Source organism: Clinocottus analis, unplaced genomic scaffold, assembly GCF_023055335.1.
Source record: "Clinocottus analis isolate CAN_PGR_092001 unplaced genomic scaffold, fCliAna1.0.p SCAF_16, whole genome shotgun sequence".
In the NCBI taxonomy this organism is placed as follows: Eukaryota; Metazoa; Chordata; class Actinopteri; order Perciformes; family Cottidae; genus Clinocottus; species Clinocottus analis.
This window is the reverse complement of record NW_027175887.1, coordinates 1,300,525-1,319,797: the sequence shown is the minus strand read 5'-3', so window position 1 is coordinate 1,319,797 and position 19,273 is coordinate 1,300,525. Positions and strand designations below refer to the sequence as shown.

Below are 19,273 nucleotides of genomic sequence, written 5' to 3'. Positions count from 1 at the left end.
CTGACAGACTCCCTCCTCTTCCTCCTCTTCCTCCCTCCACACCACTCCCCTCTCCCATCCAGTGTTGTCAAGGCAACACACCCTTTACACTGGAGCTATTAGTCATCAATCCCCTCTTCCCTGTCCACGTTCTGGTGACGTTTCATCACGAATCGAACTCAAGGGCCCCTGTTCATTATTACATTTATTTATAGTTTCTTCATAAAAACAACATATATATATATATATATATATATATATATATATATATATATATATATATATATATATATATATATATATATATATATATATATATATGTCTACACACATATATATACATATATATAATATAAAATATATTTGTACATATATACAGTATGTTGGTTAATATGTATGAGTTTTAATGCAAGAAAGTCATTGTTTAAAAGAACATATAGTAACCCCAAAGAACGCTATAATAATAATACAAAAAAGATACAATACAAATACAAATAATAGTATTAGTACCTGCTAGTAACATTTGTATTATTGTCATTATTCTACAATAATACAATGTGTAATAACACTGCACTTTATCATTTCCTACTCAGTGCAGCTGTCACGTGGGTTGGGCTTGTTTAGGAGGTCCATCCAAAACACACAAACACACGCGCGCGCGCACACACAGGCTGCACGGTGCCAGGCAGAAGGAAGGCGGATCCGTGGCTTCACACAGTCCGGACTTCCTCAGCAGAGCAGACTCCACAGCACAGTAAGTAACTACCAGCGTCTCATTGCTGCTCTTTTACACATTTTTACTTTGGTTTTAACTCGTCAGCGCGAGTTAAAGCCTCCGTTTAAACGACAGAGTCACATTACAGGCGCGGCAACAGGTAGCAGGTGACGAAGCGAACGTTACGGTGGCCCGTAAGGTCACTGTCGCGTTACTGCGATGTCCATTAACGTGTGTGTTGGCAGCACTAGGTGAAGAGCGACTCTGCTCGGGTCGGAGTGATGACTTTCTGCAGGAACCAGGCGCTCCGCGTCGGGGCGGGAGTCCGGTGTTTGCGCTCTTTCTGCCCGCGTCTTCGCGTCACTCCCGTCGGTCTGCGAGGTGCGACACTTCCTGGCGAGCCGCGTTATCATGATGTCGCGCTCGCATCCTTGGACTCTTTGGCTACTGGCAAACGAGATAAAAGCAGCAGTAGTCTTATTTTGAAGGGGCTCTGCGCTGTGCGTTCAACTAGTAATGACATATGTGTACATACTCAAGGAGCTCATTGCGATAGTTATTATTTTCTGCCCTAAATAGCTCTGAGCCTGATAGTTTTGTTCTGTAATGTTACTCGTGACAGCCAGGTTATTAATATATTTGTCATGTTGAAAAGCATTGGCGGTGATGAGATGGTCCAAGCCCTTGGGTACTCGTGACAGCCAGTCACGAGTAACTCGACTTTGAGTTCAAAAGTAGTATTTACTCAAGTCATTTATTCTCGGTAGACTTGGCCCTTGGCTACATATTCATACTCCACTGCAACATGAACCGTGTCTGCTGTAGTTTCATAATTCAATATATTGTGAATTGTTTTTCTCCATCTTTGATTATTTTATTTTTTTTAGAGATACCCAATAACCTTCCTGCTAATCTTTCAGATCATGAATGAACCGGCCCCGCGTCCTGCTCGCTCCGCGTTCCCGTGGCTGGTGGGAGCCTCGCAGGTGGTGGGTCTGGCGGCGGTGGTGATCACCGGCGTGTGGATGGGCCACTACCGCGGCGGCTTCGCCTGGGACGGCTCAGGGCGGGAGTTTAACCTGCACCCTCTGTGCATGGTGCTGGGGCTGGTCTTCCTGCAGGGCGACGGTGAGTTACTTTGGGTTGTGCGAGGTTACCTAGGTCCACTAGATTGTGTACAGAGGTGACGTATAGGTCATGATTTTCATTCCTGTTTATTCCCCCCGCTCCTCCCATGTTTCTATTCACGGCAACAAGAAGCCAACGCAGAAGGGCCATAAACTTGCATTATATGTACTGACCAAAAGGGGGCGACTCCTCTCGTGGCAAAAATAAGTCAGATCGTATAGAACAGTGTTCACTAACTTTTTTTGCACCACGGACCGGTTTCTTGTACGTCAACATTTTCTCGGACCAGCCTTCACAGTGTGGCCGTTAAATATAATGTAATAAAATTGTATGACCGGCATAAAAAACACTATGAAGTGCAGAAAAAGACAACTCACCATTACGCCAAATTAGCGTGAGCCATGAGGTTGTTTCTCTGCAACGCTGCGGGTCTCATCTCAAGGTGATGGGAGACACCTGACGTGTGTTCGTTATGTCCAGTATACTCCGTAACTAAGTTTTAGTCGCAATACAGAAAACCCCGCTTCACAAAGACCGGATGTTGGAAACGGAAGCAGGGTTTTCAGTGCTTTTTTGGCGCTCTCAGAATATTTAACGGCAGAGTTGTTGTCTAAAACGTACTTTTACGACCATCGTCATTTTTTGGTCAACGTATCATGTTCAGATGCATGCACGAATGTGTCCGGTCATTTTTCAAAATAAAACACCTTTTCAGCCTTTATAATCAACCAACATTTTTTTTCATTCAAAATAACTCTCCTTCTCTCTTGACGTATTACCTCAGTAAACATTGTTAACATGAGTTTATGGTCACGAGCCAATTTGCCACACCCCAAGCACTGGGAACCAAATAAGATACGGTCGGCTCTAAAAGCAAGTCAATCCCAAAAGACACCAGCGAGACTCCGTCCATATTTCATCCAGTCTTTGGTGGCTACACAAAGCTGAAAGCAATTCTGTCCTCACGCTCTTGTTTTTCAGTTTTGTACGGGGCCACGCGTGAATCAGCGATCAAAGCCCCGTGCGGCAGCAGGTAATGCAGGAAGGACACCAGCGAGGACTAGTCCGGCTGGTCTTACATCAGTTTGTAGCCATGGTTACGCCACGTAATTGTTGGATGATTTTCCGTAAAATTAAGTGAAACTGGAAGCAGAGGTCAGCTTTACGTAGACGCTGTAGTCGCTCTCTTAGTGTGTGTGTGTGTGTGTGTGTGTGCTTATGAGTTTCCCTATGTGTGTCCTAGCCTCGAGCGCCGCGCTGCTGACCTGTTACATTAAGCTAACGCTACCCAGACATCCATCAGTCCCCACCCAGTTAGAGTAAACAGAAGCAGAAGGGTTTTAGTCATTGAACATGACAGTTTTCTGTGCGTAGTGTGTATCTGCGTGTGTGTTTGTGTTTGTAATGTATCCAGTGAAGCTTTGAAAGAGTGGCCCATCTGGGGAATGGTACTGTCAGACCCAGGAAGAGCCAGTCAGCAAACTGAGCAGCCTCTTCTTCAGCTTCAGAGCTGAAGTGGCCCAGAGCAGCGTGTATGCTAACGTATGCTAATTTTAAGAAAATACGCCACTAACTAGAGGTCCCAGTTTCGATGGTTAATCGCGTGGTTATTTTTTAAAACTTTAACATACATTCTCTTCTGTGGATTTAGAAAACCCCACCCTCCCACGAACGCAGAAAACAGGAAGTAGAGCTGTCATGAGCACCGGCGCGGTCGGCTTGCCGGTTACAGTAGTTTCCCCAACTAGACCCCTGCGTCACCGAGCCGACAACCAAATCATTCATCAACATGATTGGAGGAAATTAACGGTGCGACTTCCAAGTGTGACTAGGCATTTAAAAACCATTTATCGGTTATACTTCCATAACACCTTTTGCAACACCTTGAAGTGTGTTTTAACAATTAGCCTGTTGGGTCTGGCCCCTCTCTACTTCTTTCTCTTTGAGAACCCGAAACCACACAGGAGGATTTCACCCAATAGCGGGCAAAAACAAAAATGTATTTTCCAAACTATAACTCAGCTAAGTTATAATCTGTCTAATATAGAGGTCCACGGTGATGTCTGCGGTACAGGAAACAGAGACAAAGCGAGATGTCGCTGTCTTTTCCTGCTCTGTGCTTCGCGCCTGAAGCCCTTGGGTACTTTTGCTAATGACAGTAACCAGATTAGTTCAACTGGTTCACAGCTGTTGCAGAGCAGGATTGCATTAGAGCGATAAAAGCAAAAAGGTCAGCTGTAAATTAGACGGGGAACAAGTTGGCTTATGTAAAATACCCTCAGGGGGGCACCTAGCACACACAGAAAGACACTTTAAGGCTTATTGCCTGTCATTTAGCCTGTGTTTGTTGTTGCCTCAGGCCACTTCCATGCTAATGTGTGTACATTAGCATGGAAGTCTGCAGGCTGCTGTTCTTAAAAAAATGGTGGCTCGCAACCAACTTGACTATGTGCTGCTGCCACCTGCTGTTCTGGAGTGCTACTGCTGCTGAGGGTCCTTGTCTCTGTGAGGAATCTGACGTACAGAACCCTGCTAGCAGACGACGAGGCCGCCTTCACAGCCTTACAGCCTTACAGCCTTCACAGCCTTACAGTCTTTCAGTCTTACAGCCTTCACAGCCTTACAGCCTTACAGCCTTCACAGCCTTACAGTCTTTCAGTCTTACAGCCTTACAGTCTTTCAGTCTTACAGTCTTACAGCCTTCACAGTCTTTCAGTCTTACAGTCTTACAGCCTTCACAGCCTTCACAGTCTTTCAGTCTTACAGTCTTACAGTCTTACAGCCTTCACAGCCTTCACAGTCTTTCAGTCTTACAGCCTTACAGTCTTTCAGTCTTACAGTCTTACAGCCTTCACAGTCTTTCAGTCTTACAGTCTTACAGCCTTCACAGTCTTACAGTCTTACAGTCTTACAGCCTTACAGTCTTTCAGTCTTACAGTCTTACTGTCTTACAGCCTTACAGTCTTACAGTCGTTAGCGTTTCACTTCTGCAGATTGCATTCACAATTATGCAACATCAAATAGGTGATGTTCATTTGTGAGGATTATCTTGCTGAACAAAACTTTAGAATCGTGAACATCTGTCTCAGGTTATTGTCTGCGTTGGCTTTTTGGTGAGGAAACCATTGCGATGCTAACTTCCTGAGTTAGCCTTCAAAATGACGTCACGCCTGCAGCCCTCTGTGTCTGAACACCTGCATCATGACAAGTGGACACATCCTTTTTAAAAAAAGCCTCATGTGATGACTTTTTGGATACCTGCAGTCTTCATGCTCGCTGTGAAATGAACGACTCGCACTGAAAACGGCTTGAAGCTGCTGAGTAGCTGAAAGAGAGGATTTAAAAAAGAACACAACTAGTGATTGTGTTCAGTTTAACCTTTTGCTCCAATTAAAGAAAATAGCTCAAAAGGCTCAGTTTCTGCTTTGGCACACTTTACACCTTTTGTATGTGCTGTAATGAAATAATGTTCTGATATGTTCAAATCTCACTCATTGTTATTGTGCATATCTTGCATATATACAAAATATATAAACATATAGTGTGTCTGTCAACCTTCACGTTTCCCATTTCCTGTTGTTTTTACTAATTTAAAGAAGTTATTTGCACAATGTTTTAACTTCTGATGCTCTTTGTATTTATTTTGGCTTTTTGATAATGTTTTGGTTTCATTCATAACTCATTTGAAGCTATTTACTCAATATGTCTTTAAACAATTGTTTCCAAGATTGTTTAAATGGTCTCAACATCAGTGCATTAAGACACTGGTATGTTGAGGATATTGTGGATGTTTTACTCTTTTCACTTGAAATATCAACTTGATATTCTGTGTCAGCGTCTAATCACAGTATTTTTCCTTCATAGCTATTGATCACATTTTGTGACAACACTTTTTTCTTGGTGATGTGAATGACTCTTTTGCATTCATCATTTTGGAATGAGAAATGTATCTTTTGTTCATTATCATCTGTATTACTACAGTTTCAGACATGCACTGTTATCTTTAAACAAAAAAAAGATTATTGATGTGGTAATTGTCTTCAGTGTTTGATTGGTTGTTACGTCTTTGTTCCGTTCCACATTGTGTATTTGATGAGTCACGAAGGACCGCGACTGAAACGCTGCGTCTGCAACGAAAGTTTCCTGAAGAGAAAGTTCACTCAATTGGTAGATTCACCTCTCTCTCTCTCTCTCTCTCTCTCTCTCTCTCTCTCTCTCTCTCTCTCTCTCTCTCTCTCTCTCTCTCTCTCTCTCTCTCTCTCTCTCTCTCTCTCTCTCTCTCTCTCTCTCTCTCTCTCTCTCTCTCTCCCTCTCTCTAGCCATCCTGGTCTACAGAGTATTTCGAAATGAGGCCAAGAGGAATGTTAAGATGCTTCATGGCGTCATTCACCTGCTGGCCCTCATCATCAGCATCGTCGGTGAGTGAGTGTGTGTTTTCCGTTGTGTTACAACCTCGCAAAGTGAAGCGATGTGGTTCCTTGACAAAAAAACTTAATAAAAAAAACATACACCGGTCCTAATGCGGCATCGTAGAGATGTGTGTATGAATATTAAGACGCTAATACCGGTGTGTATGTCTGTAAGAGAGAGAGATCCTGAAAGATCCCTTAATCTGTGTGTGTGTGTGTGTGTGTGTGTGTGTGTGTGTGTTTGTAGGTTTTGCAGCTGTGTTTGAATTCCACAGAGCATCAAAGATCCCAGACATGTACTCTCTCCACAGCTGGTGCGGCATGGCTACCTTAGTCTTTTTCTGCATACAGGTACACACAAACACACACACACACACACACACACACATAATAATTTACATTATTGTGACGAGTCCCCACAATGCTGTTATGTCAATAGGTCCCCACAATATAAGTAATACGAACACACACACACACACACACAGTGTAATATGGATTAAAACAGTACCAACTCACTTTTCATCCACTCATCGCCCCAGTGGGTGATGGGTCTGATGTTCTTTGTGTTTCCTGTTGCGTCGTCATGGTTACGAGCCATGTACCTCCCCATCCATGGGTTCTGCGGTCTGGTGCTGCTGGTGATGTCCATCGGGAGCAGCCTGCTGGGCATCACGGAGAAACTCGTCTTCAGCATCATGTGTGTATCTGCCTCTGAGGATTCTGCAGCGCTCCGACACGACGGCGTCCCTCACCACCTCTCTCTGTGCGCAGGCCGACCTACTCGCTGTTCACCCCGGAGGGCGTGCTGGCCAACGTCTTGGGCATCCTGCTGCTGATCTTCGGGGTGCTGCTGGGCTACCTGCTCACCAGGGAGGAGTACCGGCGTCCGCCCAACCCAGAGGAGGAGTCTCTGTCCGTCCACTTCAAGACTCTGACCGAGGGGGAGTCGCCCACCACGCCGTGACCTCAGGGTGACGTCTCGACACCTCCCGCCTCCCTATGACAGTGCGCTGCCAAGAGACTACTCCTGCTACAAGTCTCCGTTGTTAGCTAGTTACGGAAAAGAGCGTATCCAAAAGTTTAGGTTTGATTCAGTGAAGTCAGTAAAATCATAGACGTGCTTTAAAGACCCGTCTGACCTCAGATGGCTGAACAGATTTAATATATGATAATATTTTATAGAGAAATAGCAAGGGGTCTGGCGCCTCCCCACTTCTTCCGAGCTCAACCCAGAAGCGAAGTAGCCCAAACTCACCAATCACAGTTCCTCGTTGTCTCCACGTTGTAGTGCTTCATTTTTATGGAGTCTAATCACGTCACTACAGCTGCCACGCAGACGCATGAATAAATGCCGCTCAGAAGCCGTTTGTCCTGGAGTTCCTGCGTTTTCTCCTCTTGTAGCTTTCGTAGCATCTCTCCTGTGGACTCCATGTTTCTGTGTATTTTACAAAGCGCTGCAAAGTATATTAGACTTTTATTTTGTGCAAGGATAATCTTTATGTAGTGGTGCATATCAGCCTCTTGTGGCCAAAACAAGTATTACAAGAGAACATTTTATATATATATATATATATATATATATATATATATATATATATATATATATATATATATATATACACACACACACACACACACACACACACACACACACACACACACACACACACATATATATATATATATTACCTGCCAAAGCTCGTATTTTTCAACTGCTTCACAAAAAAAAGTTAAATTAGATTTTTTTTCAGCTGTTCCCTCTCGAGGTTCCGTAATATTTGTGTTGTATTTTATTTGTTACACACCAGAAGTCAAACTGATGCCAAACCTTGTCTTCAAACTACTAATTCCAATTTGTAACGACTCACATTTGGCATTTTGATCATCATAATGTTTGAGGAGTCACTAATTTAAAATAATAATAAAACAATTTTTTGGAAAAATCCTTTCCTAGATCCCACTACGTTTGTAGGTCACAACACTATTTCTTGCACATAAAATCTCTCCTCATTTGATTTTCCCCCCATGGTCTCTATATCCGTCCAGATCCAAGTGAAGTCAGTTCAGTTTGTCCACAATGCATAATGGTGACGCAAAATATATTCTATATTCTATTAGTAACTTGTTTGTATTTAAATGGACGGCCATGTTGACAATATCTGTACAATATGGTTTCAATTGTATGTGATAAAAGTTTGGTTACTTGATGCACTTTGACCAAAGGACATTAAATTCCTATCTTTGAATGTGTTTATCCAAAATGAAGTATATGTAGCTCGTTATTGTTTTTCTTTTGGCCTGAGTTCAGGACTCCACACTAGTGCCTAACACAAAGCTCTAACTGAACATTGCTGAATGTTGTCTGTCGCATGTACCTTTCGATAGTGTCGTCTTTAAAAAGGGAAGTCTTGATGTAATTGTGACAAGCTGAAGGAAATAAATACGTTTAGCGGCTTCAAGTTGTTTGGTCCAGTTATGTTTTTCACCTGACTTTCATCAAATGAGCCCCTCGTAACCAGCTGTAACATGTCAAGAATAGTTTGACAATGTGACACAATGAGCTTTCCTGCTGAGATTCAGAGCAGATTGATGTCGTTAATATCTGGATGTTAGATATGAAGCTACAGCCAGCGGTGGTCTAGCTTAGCTTAGGCATCACATCCCAAACAGGCTGACTGCTTTGGCTGTTTGGATCTCGTTATTACAAGTTTCCAACTTATTGAACGCGTCTCGTGTCCAAATTGCAGCAACTATGTTGCACACGATGGGAGGTATGTGTGAGGTAGATTGCACAAACAAAAAATCAAAGTGTAAAAAAAAGTTGCGGATTTATGTGCAGGACCATTTCTCATTGTATTCATTAAAGATTGTAATAGATACCAACATTGCAATGTACTAAAGACACTATTGCAAATCACCACACATTTAAAACTCTATTTGACTCTAAAAGGACCGTAATTTATGAAATGAATATCTTGCTGTATTGAAGACTTAAACAAGAGATTGAGACATAAACTCATGTTTACAATGTTTAGCGAGGGAATAAATCAAGAGAGAAGTAGAGTCATTTTAGACTTCTATACAACCACAGGAGACGCCCCCTGCCACTTTCAAGACACTTCAGCATTGGCTTCACTCGGCATCATGGGAGGTTGCCGCGTGGGTGAAACCCATGAAAATTTGTCTCCTTTTATGTGAATGTCCAATTCGTGTTGATGGTAGTCCCTTCAAGTCTTCAGCAGTGAGTGATGTATGCACCCAGGAAGCTGCGTTTGCAAGTCAAATCTGTTCTTGCAGCATTCAGCACCATCATTTTATGTGACAGTGACACAAACATTTTAACAGCTTATTTCAGTCCCCAAATGGCAGATGAATAAATAAACTACATTCCAATTAGCACATGACGCAAAAGGTGATGCATCCTTGGTGGAATACCTCCGAGAGGAAGAGATGGAGACTTACACATCTTTCTTTCATTCAGTTTTATTCCTCTGTGCTTGTTCACATGAGCTGACACATTCCTGTTGTTTTAAACGTTTAATTATGTTCTTGTTGTAACCGTCCTGGGTTTTGAATATTAACTTATTTTACACACAGTGAAAAAAAGCTCCCAGTAAACCAATTTACCAGGGAACACAATGTTCCCAGTGTAAAGCTTGATTACTGCTCGATCACCTGTGGCCTTTCAAAACGTGGGGCTCGGGTCCCATCGGCAGGTTGAGGGTTACATTCCACACGTACGGTACAACACATTGTTTTATTGTGAGACAACACAGCTGCCATTGAGCAAATCAAGGGTTTAAAGCCACACTGACGCACTATGACGAGCCGTTTCCACGCTTCACCACTTATAAGATTTAAACTATTGTTTTTTTTCATAACGTTCAATTTCATCTCTCTAACTGGCCAGAATGAAATGCCACAACCCGCTGTTTCCACAACTCACAGCTGAAAAACCCCTAAGCAGTGAGAAATATAGGCGGTCACAGAGACGGCCAGAGGTCATGGTCTTCATCAGCAACTCTTACACCAAGCCGCCAATTCATTAGAAACATAAAAAGAAAATGTACAAAAAAACAGGCAATTATGTGCATTAAATACATTAGAAGAAATTAAAACTTAGTCCGACTTTCTGAATGTCTTTCTTTATCAAACCCCCTCTAACTGGCTCTTGTAAATTGTTAGCTAAACCCCTCCGTTTGTTACGGACTGTCGCTACACCCATCATCTTTAATCTCACAGTATAACACTTGACAAAACACTTACTGACCAATTGTTTTATACATTGTTTTAAAGGATGGGTCCTCGATTGCAGACAGAGGTAGATAAAAGCACTTTTCTTTATTTTATCCGACAACCGTTGCTTTTGCCATCTGAATAAGAACTTTCGTTAGCTGCAGCTAGCTAAAAGCCTTCAAGACACAGCAGGATTTGGGCTGCGCTCGCCACTGGCGGTCAACGCATATCTGACTACATGTTCAGGGAAGTCGCAAAGTACAGAACATTAAACATATGTTTTATTTGATATCGCAAGCAACGCAAAGGAGCATGTGCTCGCGCTAGCCCTGTTAGCACACCTGATATGCCGACTTAGTTGGAAATGGTTCCCATTCAAACCCACGTAAGTGCCTGGGTGGCTCTTGTTTCTATTGCTGACGCAAATATACGTCATAGTTCAAAGTAAAGAACCTTATATTGCTCAATGCAGCAAAAAGGCGTCGTGCCATTGGAAATAACAAGATACAGAACGCAGTGCTGCCGTTGTGTCTGAAAGGGTCTCAATCAAGCTAACGTTAGCTCCATGACGCAAACTCCTTTTGACTTTTTCCCAGCAGAATCATTTTGAAACAAGACTCGTAAAAGCGACTTAAATGCGCACTAAATGGCCGCATACATGATATGGTGCTAAACAAGGCTTTTGGTTCAGTTTCAACTCTACAAACTAATGAAGTTAGTTCATGAAATGCTCCTTGGACTAGGACGTAACCCTTGTTAGCCAGTCATGATGTTAGAACTAATAGACTAATCCACTCTTCACTCGGTTTTGTGGTTTTGAAAAGTGCCAGAAAAAAAGACACCAACCTGCAAACTCTTTAAATGTCAAGTATCAATTTTACTTCAGCTCCAATACCACTTCAACAACACAGAAATATACAGAGCCATGTCAGGCTTTGCTGTGCTAAACTCTGATTGGACAATCAAGGTTTTGTGTGCGTGTGCGTGTGTGTGTGTGTGTGTGTGTGTGTGTGTGCGGGGGGGGGGGGGGGGGGGGGGGTGTCAATCGAAGGTAAGTCCTTATTTCTGTTACAGACAGTAGAGGGGGCCAATGTGCCGATGAGTGTTGTATCAGTTGGGATCCTTGTGGTTTGCATAAAGGACCTTTTTTTTCCAGGATGTTTATTTGGAAAAAAAAAAAAATGTCGACCCAAAACTGGCTTTGCTTTTTTCTCTCTTTGAAAAGAGGGTTTTCATTTCTATGTTCTATGTAAAAGACCCTCAAAATAAACATATAAAATACAAAGGAATATACAGTTAAGAGAAACAATATTTGTACAGCTTAATACAGATATATAACTTAAAAAAGATAAATATCACTTAGTTTTGTGTTATATACAGCAAGCCAGTGCTTATTCAATGACAGCATCATTTTAGTTTCTCAAACTATGGCTTGGGGCCGGGTCACTGACCAGAACCTTAGTGGCACAAGTTTTAAAGCCTGGACCCTGCGGTGACCTTGGCCAGGTGTTTGGTGTTTCAAACTTGAAATAAAAACCTTTACTTAAGGCGTACACAGCAGACAAAGGTGATCGTGGTGGATTTGCGTCTTTCTTGTCTAACTGATCTCAAATCTTCCTATTTTCTCATTGTGCTAGGTACATTTAAAAAGCACTCTAGTCCTTCCCTTACTCCTTTTGTCCTTGCCTCCTTTATTCTTCTCTGTCTCGTTAATTGACCTGACCTCTAACAAGCCATATGTTCCTTATCAAATGTATGTTAAACTTCTGCTTTCCCCTAACTCTTCTGAACAATAAAGGAGTCTGGCGACATGGCGGTACCGGCATTGACCAGGTCTTAAATTCTGTCGTACTAACTGGTTTATTTCAAGCATAGCTCAATCTTAAAAACTCCAAAGCCCAGTGCAGTCATTTCTTTTCAACCACTTTTTTATTAACCCTGCTCCCTTGTCCTTACTGAACATTTGAACCTCTCTCTATACATTGGACTCTACGAAGGGTCTTTTTGGTTTGACAGGAGAGGTTGGTCCTGTCTTTCTGTCACTTGCTCTGTCAGAGCAGCTGTGGATTACCGGCAGCGTTCTGGCCAGTTTGACATCCAGGTAGGAGGGATTCTGACTGGCAACTTTCACCGAACCCTCACCCTGAGGATAGTAGTCCGACTGGTTGTCGTTGTGGGCATTGTTGTTGCTGCGGTTGTGGTAGGCGATGGAGGATGGCTGGGGTAGACCGAAGCCTCCTAGATTGGCCGGGGTTTTGCTGGGCGAGGTGACAACGGTGTCGACTGAAGACACGGCCCAGGAGCGAGAAGGGCTGAGGCAGGACGCAGAGCTGGAGGGAGCTTGTTGTTGGTACTGCTGGTGGGCCCTCGCGGTCCTGTCACTAATGCCCATGAATGGAGTGTTCCTTGATGACCGACCTGCCTCTCCGGGATAAGTCCCGCCTCCGGCCATGTAGGGCTCTGACTGGGGAGAGGAGATGAGAAAGAGGTCGTCGTGGTAGCCGGTGACCCCTCCCGCGGAGGCCAGATCTGAAGGTGCTTCCATGTGCTGGACTGAGGCTGACGTCCTGAAGCTTGGGCCGTGGTTGGCGAGCTGCCCGCCAGCAAGGCTGCCGCTGCTGGTGGAGAAACGGACGTTGATACTCTGGGAGTGGACGAGGGGCCTTGGGGGAAGAACGGGGGAGGAGGTTGGGTGGGCATTGAGCGGGCGTTGTAGTCCCCCCTGATGATGGTATTGGTAATCGTGCGATGCTGGGAGGCTATCAGGAGGCTTCTTTGTCATTGTCGCCTCGGTGACTTCCATTGGGTAGTAAGCTGCTTTGGACTGGTTGCGACTGAAGTGACGTGCCTGGCCAAATCGATTCATCCCCGCCCTCTCCCCTGCTCCTCCTTCTCTCCCATAGGCAGATGCAAGTCTTGCCTGGCAAACAAAGTCAACGTCTACATCATCCAGAGGGTACGATCCAGAGCTCAGACCGGCCTGGACCTGCAGGCTTGGCCTGATATCCAAGGGGCTCGGGCCAATGCCTTCCCCCAGCTCGGCCAGTTCTTGCGGCAGTTGGCCAAACTGGGAGTAAGCAGAACTTCCCAAAATCATGCTGGAATGGGAAGAGGAACTGGGCTGATTGGTTCGGACAACCTGGACTTTGGCTGCTTGGAGCCACTGGCCTTGAATGGGGTTCTGCTTTTGGAAGGATCTCTGGTTAGACAGGTGGTGCTGCTGCTGCTGCTGCTGCCCCTGGATCTGGTCTGAGTGGTGGTGGGCTGAGGACTGCGGATGGTAGTGCAGGCCTACATTTCCCGACAACGCAGGCATACTTTCGGACATTTGGCTGAGTCGCTGTGGCGGGATGAAATGGTGGTAGGAGGTGGACTGAGGAGGCGGCGCAGGGTGACAGGGGGAGGAGGGGGAGTGCACAGGGCTCGGGAGGTGACGATACAGGTGGGTAGGGGAGAGTGAGGAGGGGGATGGCACGCCAGAGCGGCAGTGGGTGTCGAGACTTTGAACCACAGGTGGAGGACGGAAGGAGGAGGGGTGAGGATGAGCGTCTTCTTCCCTTTGACTCTCCTCCTCTTCTTGTTCTTGTTCTTCTTCCTCCTCCTCCTCCTCTTCCTCAGTGAGCCCCTCCCTGTCCGGCACCTGCAGACAACCTGAGTCTCTGCACCTGGTCTCGTTGATGGACATGGCCGCATTCTGTTGATAAACAGGATGCGACGAAGGAGGAGGAGAGTCCTGTTGTTGTGCGGCCTGCCGACACTCTTCCTTGACCCGAGTCAGCAGGCGCTGGATCTCCCGGTTGGATGGGCACAGGCGGCCGGCCTCAATCAGGTCCTCTAGGGCTGCATGGAACTGCCTGAATGGTGAGAGAGACGACGAGCAGAGAGAAATAAGATTTCCGAAGATGACCAAACAGTTCTGGGTACTCCCTGAGAGCCACTGACACCTTGGAAGTTCCCAATAGGAACGCTAAAGCGACGTAAGCCGGCCGGTGCCACTCACACACATCTCCAGTTGGGGGATGGGTGGATTAGCCAATTTGACAACAAGCTCTCTTATGTTTAATAGAAGAACATCTGTGGCTCTGCTTCGTTTTTTGGCTCAGACGGCGTGCGCTCATGAACGAGTTAACGTCTGGACTTCAGTGTCGGTCCATTTGGACCTGTTTTCTTTACTTTCTTTGCAATGAGTTGTTGTTTGTGTTTTTTTACTATCTGTCTGTTTACATGGATAACAGATTTTCAAAAAGACCAAACGTTAAGGTCACAGTGACTTCACGTCCGTCTCATTCTCATGATATCTCAGAAACACTCCTTGAGCGAATTTCTTCAAACGTGGCACTTGTGCTCGAAGATGAACTATCTTTTTTAGGTCAAAGTTCAATGTGACCTCATAAAATGGCCAAAACCATAGACTGTGTATATGAAGTGGACGTAGTTGTCGCGACTGTGGTAATGGTAAATGGACCTGTACTTGTACAGCGCTTTTTTAGTTTACCGACCACTCAAAGTGCTTTAACACTACATGACATCATTCACCCATTCACACCCTGATGGGAGGAGCCACCATGCAAGGTGCCACATCAGTATCGTCAACCATTCATACTCCGTAGGTGCAACTACGGGAGCAAGTTTAGGGTTAAGTGTCTTGCTCAAAGACACATCGACATGCTCCCCGTTGCTGTGTCGTTGACTTTTTGCAACAAGTAATGGAAGGGACCATATTTGGACTACAGAAGAATGACGAAGAAACCAGAGACACCATCTAGAGGCCGCTCGGGCAGCGGTAGCGTCCTGTCAATCACAAGGTAGCCCCGCCTCACAGCATACCTAAAAGAATATTTTACTATTTTACAATGGGACCATCCTTTATTAAATGATCAGGCTGTATTGAAGACTTTGAAACTACCAATTGAGACCATAAACATGTTCAGTGAGGTAAAAATCAAGCGAGAAGTTGGCTAATTTTCTCATAGACTCATTGAAGCTATTTGAAGGAGTGCAAGTGGAAGACACTTCTGAGATGTCATTCATGTCATTCAGCTGGTTGTTGACAAAAAGAGCCTCCTATTACATGAATGCACAATTCAGTTAAAGGGAGCAGTTAATGATTTGGTCAAAGTTGTTTTGTCCTCATGTCGCTTTGGTTACCTGCGTCCACGTTTGGCGCGGGCTCGGGCATAAAAGGCTTCGTAGGATTTAGCTTTCAGCTCGAGCGCCTTGGTGGCAAAATCTTCCGCCAGGCCAAAATCCTGCAAGAAGATAGAAAAGAATTCCTGATAATCAGAAGGTCCGGTCATTTTCAGACACACAAACTACAAACTATGTTGTGGTGATGCAGCTCCAGTGTGTGTGCCTCCATGTGTAGGAGGGACTTATAAAGAGACTCACATTCATCTTGCGGTGGCAGCGAGACAGGTTGAGCAGCACGCACACCCGCAGCTGTCTGGACGTCTTCAGCCCGTCTCCGGGAAACTTCTGGAGAGCCGACTGATACGAGTGAGCAGCTTCCCTCACTTTACCTTGCTACAAATACACACACACACACAGAATACTTACAATATCAGATACGTGTGTGTGTGTGTGTATCAGATCAAATGAGAGTTTGCCCGTGCTTGTGTGTGTTACCTTGTACAGTCGGTCTCCCTCTTGGATCAATTTACTGAGCAGAACCATTAAGATGTCTGGTTTAGAGGTCGCCATGGCCCATGTCGCTGGACCTAGACACACACACGCACACGCACACACACACACACACACACACCAAGTGGTTGGTTTTGGGGTGTGGAGCGTCACTATGTGTTCATTTATAAAACACTTTTTACGTTTTGGCTTTTAACTACTGACGCACAAAAGCAAAATGAGATTCCTTTGTTCCACACAAAACATGAGCCACGCCCTTTTTCCTCTTCACACTTCCACCACCATCTTGACTATTATTTGCTTTCTTTCTAAAAGTGAGGTGAGAACATGAACACAACTCTCTGCACGTCTGTCTGTATGGTAAAAGCTCCAGACAGCAGTCGGAGAGTTTAGCATAAATATTGAAAACAGCTCGCCTGGCTCTGTCCAACGAGGTTATAGAAATATAAATTAAACACACATAGCATAATACACTATTCATCTCTGTTTTGTTTTTATATTTAGCAATTTGCAAAGTAGTCACACCATTTACTCAAGTCAATTTCTGCCATCAAACTTTTCCTGTATGTATCTCTAATTGCAAAAACAACATGAATTGTGGGAACAGCTTTACTGGGTCACGTTTCTACCTATCTTGGCTCCCTTTTTGAGCAGAGCGATGACTGCCGAAGTGTTTCTGCAGCCGACCGCCCGGTCAAGAGGACGCATCCCGCTGCAATCCACATGCTCCACCGACGCACCGTGATCCACCAGGTGCTGCACCTGATGCAGAAGATCACACAAAGAAGGGCAACGTTTACCATGTTTTATTGTTGTTAAAAAAGCATGTGTTCAGATTTCTTAGCTAAAATAATCAGCTTTTTTTGTTGCTATTATTAATAAATACAAAGAAGAAGAAGAAGAAGAAGAAGAAGAAGAAGAAGAAGAAGAAGAAGAAGAAGAAGAAGAAGAAGAAAGCTTCTCATATGGACACTTGACAGACTCAAAACAGGTAAGGCAGGGACAGACACACTAATTCTACAATGTGGGAAATACGACAACTGCATCTGCTACACACACCACTTCTGGGTCGCCGCGGAACGCTGCCAGATCCAGAGGTGTCCGCCCGCTGCGGTCGACGTGGGTTGTGGCTGCACCTCGCTCCACCAGCTCCCTGACCACGGGGAGCTGGCCCTTCAGACACGCCCAGCTCAGAGGGGTTAAGCCCTCCTTGTCAGTCTGGTCGAGAGAGGCTCCTGCAGACAGAGAGAGAGAGAGAGAGAGAGAGGGATTAATCTCAGTGTACATTGGGCTCATATGCATGGATGGCGCTCCTATTGATGGATGACACCCATGTGGATGGCGTCCCCATGGGTGGATACCGCCTCTACGTGGTGTCCCCATAGACGGCTGGACTGCGTCCCGATGCATTGATGGCACCACTGTTCAATTCAAATCAGTGTATTTTGTCGAGCCCATAATCATAAATTACAGATTTGCCTCACAGGGATTTACAATCTGCACACACACGACATCCCCGTCCCGGGACCTCACATCGGATCAGGAAAAACTCCCCAAAAACATCTTTCACACGGAAAAAAAAGGGATGAAACCTTCACAGAGCAGCAGAGGAGGATTCCTCTCTCCGGATGGACAGAAGCAATAGATGTCATGTGACCAGAATGAACATAGAAGCCTCTGGATAGCTTGCGCCCCCTGTGGGTGGATGGGGCCGTGACATTCGCCTATTGCGCCCACGCCTAGAGCCGACTGCACGCACGCACGGTTGATGTTATTGTCAATTCTGTAAATCACCATGGTCCAGCAGCAGCTGGGCTGTGGTTATTTGTCCCTCCGAGGCTGCCGTCATCAGGGATGTTCGACCCTGCTGGTCCACCATGTTCACCTCCACCCCGTGACTCAATAAGAGCTCCACCACCTGAGAAAGACACAAGCGGAGACGGAAGCTCAACATTTCTGCAAAACTAAAACCTGTATATTCTTTATATATGTATACATATGTGTGTGTTGCACTGTACCTGCAGGTGGCCACGTCTCACAGCGCTAAAAAGAGGAGCCATTCCCCGCCTGTTGCATTGCTCAACGGCGGCCCCCTGATCCAACAACAACCGGCAGACAGACAGCCTGCCGCTTCCTGCCGCCGCCGTCAAAGCTGACACACACACACACACACACACACAATTAGAGACAGGTTTAAGTGAAAAAAAAAAATCAGAATTTACTAAATGACCATCATGCACCATATTATATATTATAATACATAATATATATATATATATATATATATTATATATTATAATACATAATATTTATATATATATTATATATTATAATACATTATATATATATATATTATATATTATAATACATTATATATATATATATATTATATATTATAATACATTATATATATATATATATATATTTATCTATCTATCTATCTCATACACTATCTTCATAGATATTATTATATTTGGAATAAATATACGGATCAAATCAGTAGTATTTCTGCAGTATTAGCAACAGCCCTGAAGTATCAAAGTACCTGTGGGAGCTAAATATCACTCGTAATGACTCGTGGCGTAGTTGCTGCAGTACCTGTCTCTCCCCACAGACTGTCGGGTGTGTTGATCTCAGGTCTCTCCTCCTCATCCTCGTCTTCCTCCGGAAGATCCAGGAGGTACGACACGACCTCGGCGTGTCCCGCGCTGGCCCCCGCGATCAGAGCCTGATGCACCGCCTGGCCCCGGCTCGCCCCCCTCTGGCCGCAGCAGGAAGTGCAGCTCCAGCCGGCGCACCGCAGCAGGAAGCGCAGCACCTCGAGGCGGCCCCGCTGAGCGGCGTGCACCAGCACGCACCGGCCCGAGCTGTCCACATGGCCGGCCTGCAGGGCAACGAGGACAGAAGAGGTCAAGAGGAGGCGCCCTGTGCACCCGGGACGATGCAAAGCGCTGAGCCGAGGGCAACGGTGCAAACAAGTCTGAAGGTTAGGTCTTCCAGCTAAACAGCTACAATGCACAGCGGTACTGACTGGCTAACAAGACTATTGAGAGACCCGAAACCTGTCGGTCCCTCATCGTTCTGTTTGAACTTAATGTCCATGTCTAAGATATTTACTAGTATTTAGACTTTGAGGACACCAACATGTGTTTTAGAAGTCCATTTG

General features: G+C 44.9%; 2 protein-coding genes across 3 annotated transcripts in view; one reads left to right on the top strand and one right to left on the bottom strand.

The window, feature by feature from the left end:
- The first annotated feature begins 661 nt into the window (after window positions 1-661).
- cyb561 (cytochrome b561) lies at window positions 662-8,686 on the top strand. Its single transcript, XM_068578670.1, has 6 exons — window positions 662-733; window positions 1,615-1,822; window positions 6,142-6,240; window positions 6,479-6,582; window positions 6,771-6,928; window positions 7,003-8,686. Exons 2-6 carry the CDS (start codon window positions 1,618-1,620, stop codon window positions 7,193-7,195), a joined length of 759 nt encoding a protein of 252 aa, XP_068434771.1. The 5' UTR covers window positions 662-733; window positions 1,615-1,617; the 3' UTR covers window positions 7,196-8,686.
- Window positions 8,687-11,500: 2,814 nt separating this feature from the next.
- Window positions 11,501-19,273, bottom strand: part of tanc2a (tetratricopeptide repeat, ankyrin repeat and coiled-coil containing 2a) — a 42,448-nt gene continuing 34,675 nt past the window's right edge. For both annotated transcript variants that reach the window (XM_068578659.1, XM_068578658.1), the window contains 9 exons: window positions 18,706-18,991; window positions 18,126-18,259; window positions 17,902-18,025; window positions 17,167-17,342; window positions 16,737-16,869; window positions 16,093-16,184; window positions 15,856-15,990; window positions 15,616-15,716; window positions 11,501-14,321 (listed from right to left, as the gene is read on the bottom strand). In XM_068578659.1, the coding sequence (XP_068434760.1) occupies window positions 12,443-14,321; window positions 15,616-15,716; window positions 15,856-15,990; window positions 16,093-16,184; window positions 16,737-16,869; window positions 17,167-17,342; window positions 17,902-18,025; window positions 18,126-18,259; window positions 18,706-18,991 (3,060 nt within the window). In that variant the 3' untranslated portion in view covers window positions 11,501-12,442. The remainder of the gene's footprint in view (window positions 14,322-15,615; window positions 15,717-15,855; window positions 15,991-16,092; window positions 16,185-16,736; window positions 16,870-17,166; window positions 17,343-17,901; window positions 18,026-18,125; window positions 18,260-18,705; window positions 18,992-19,273) is intronic.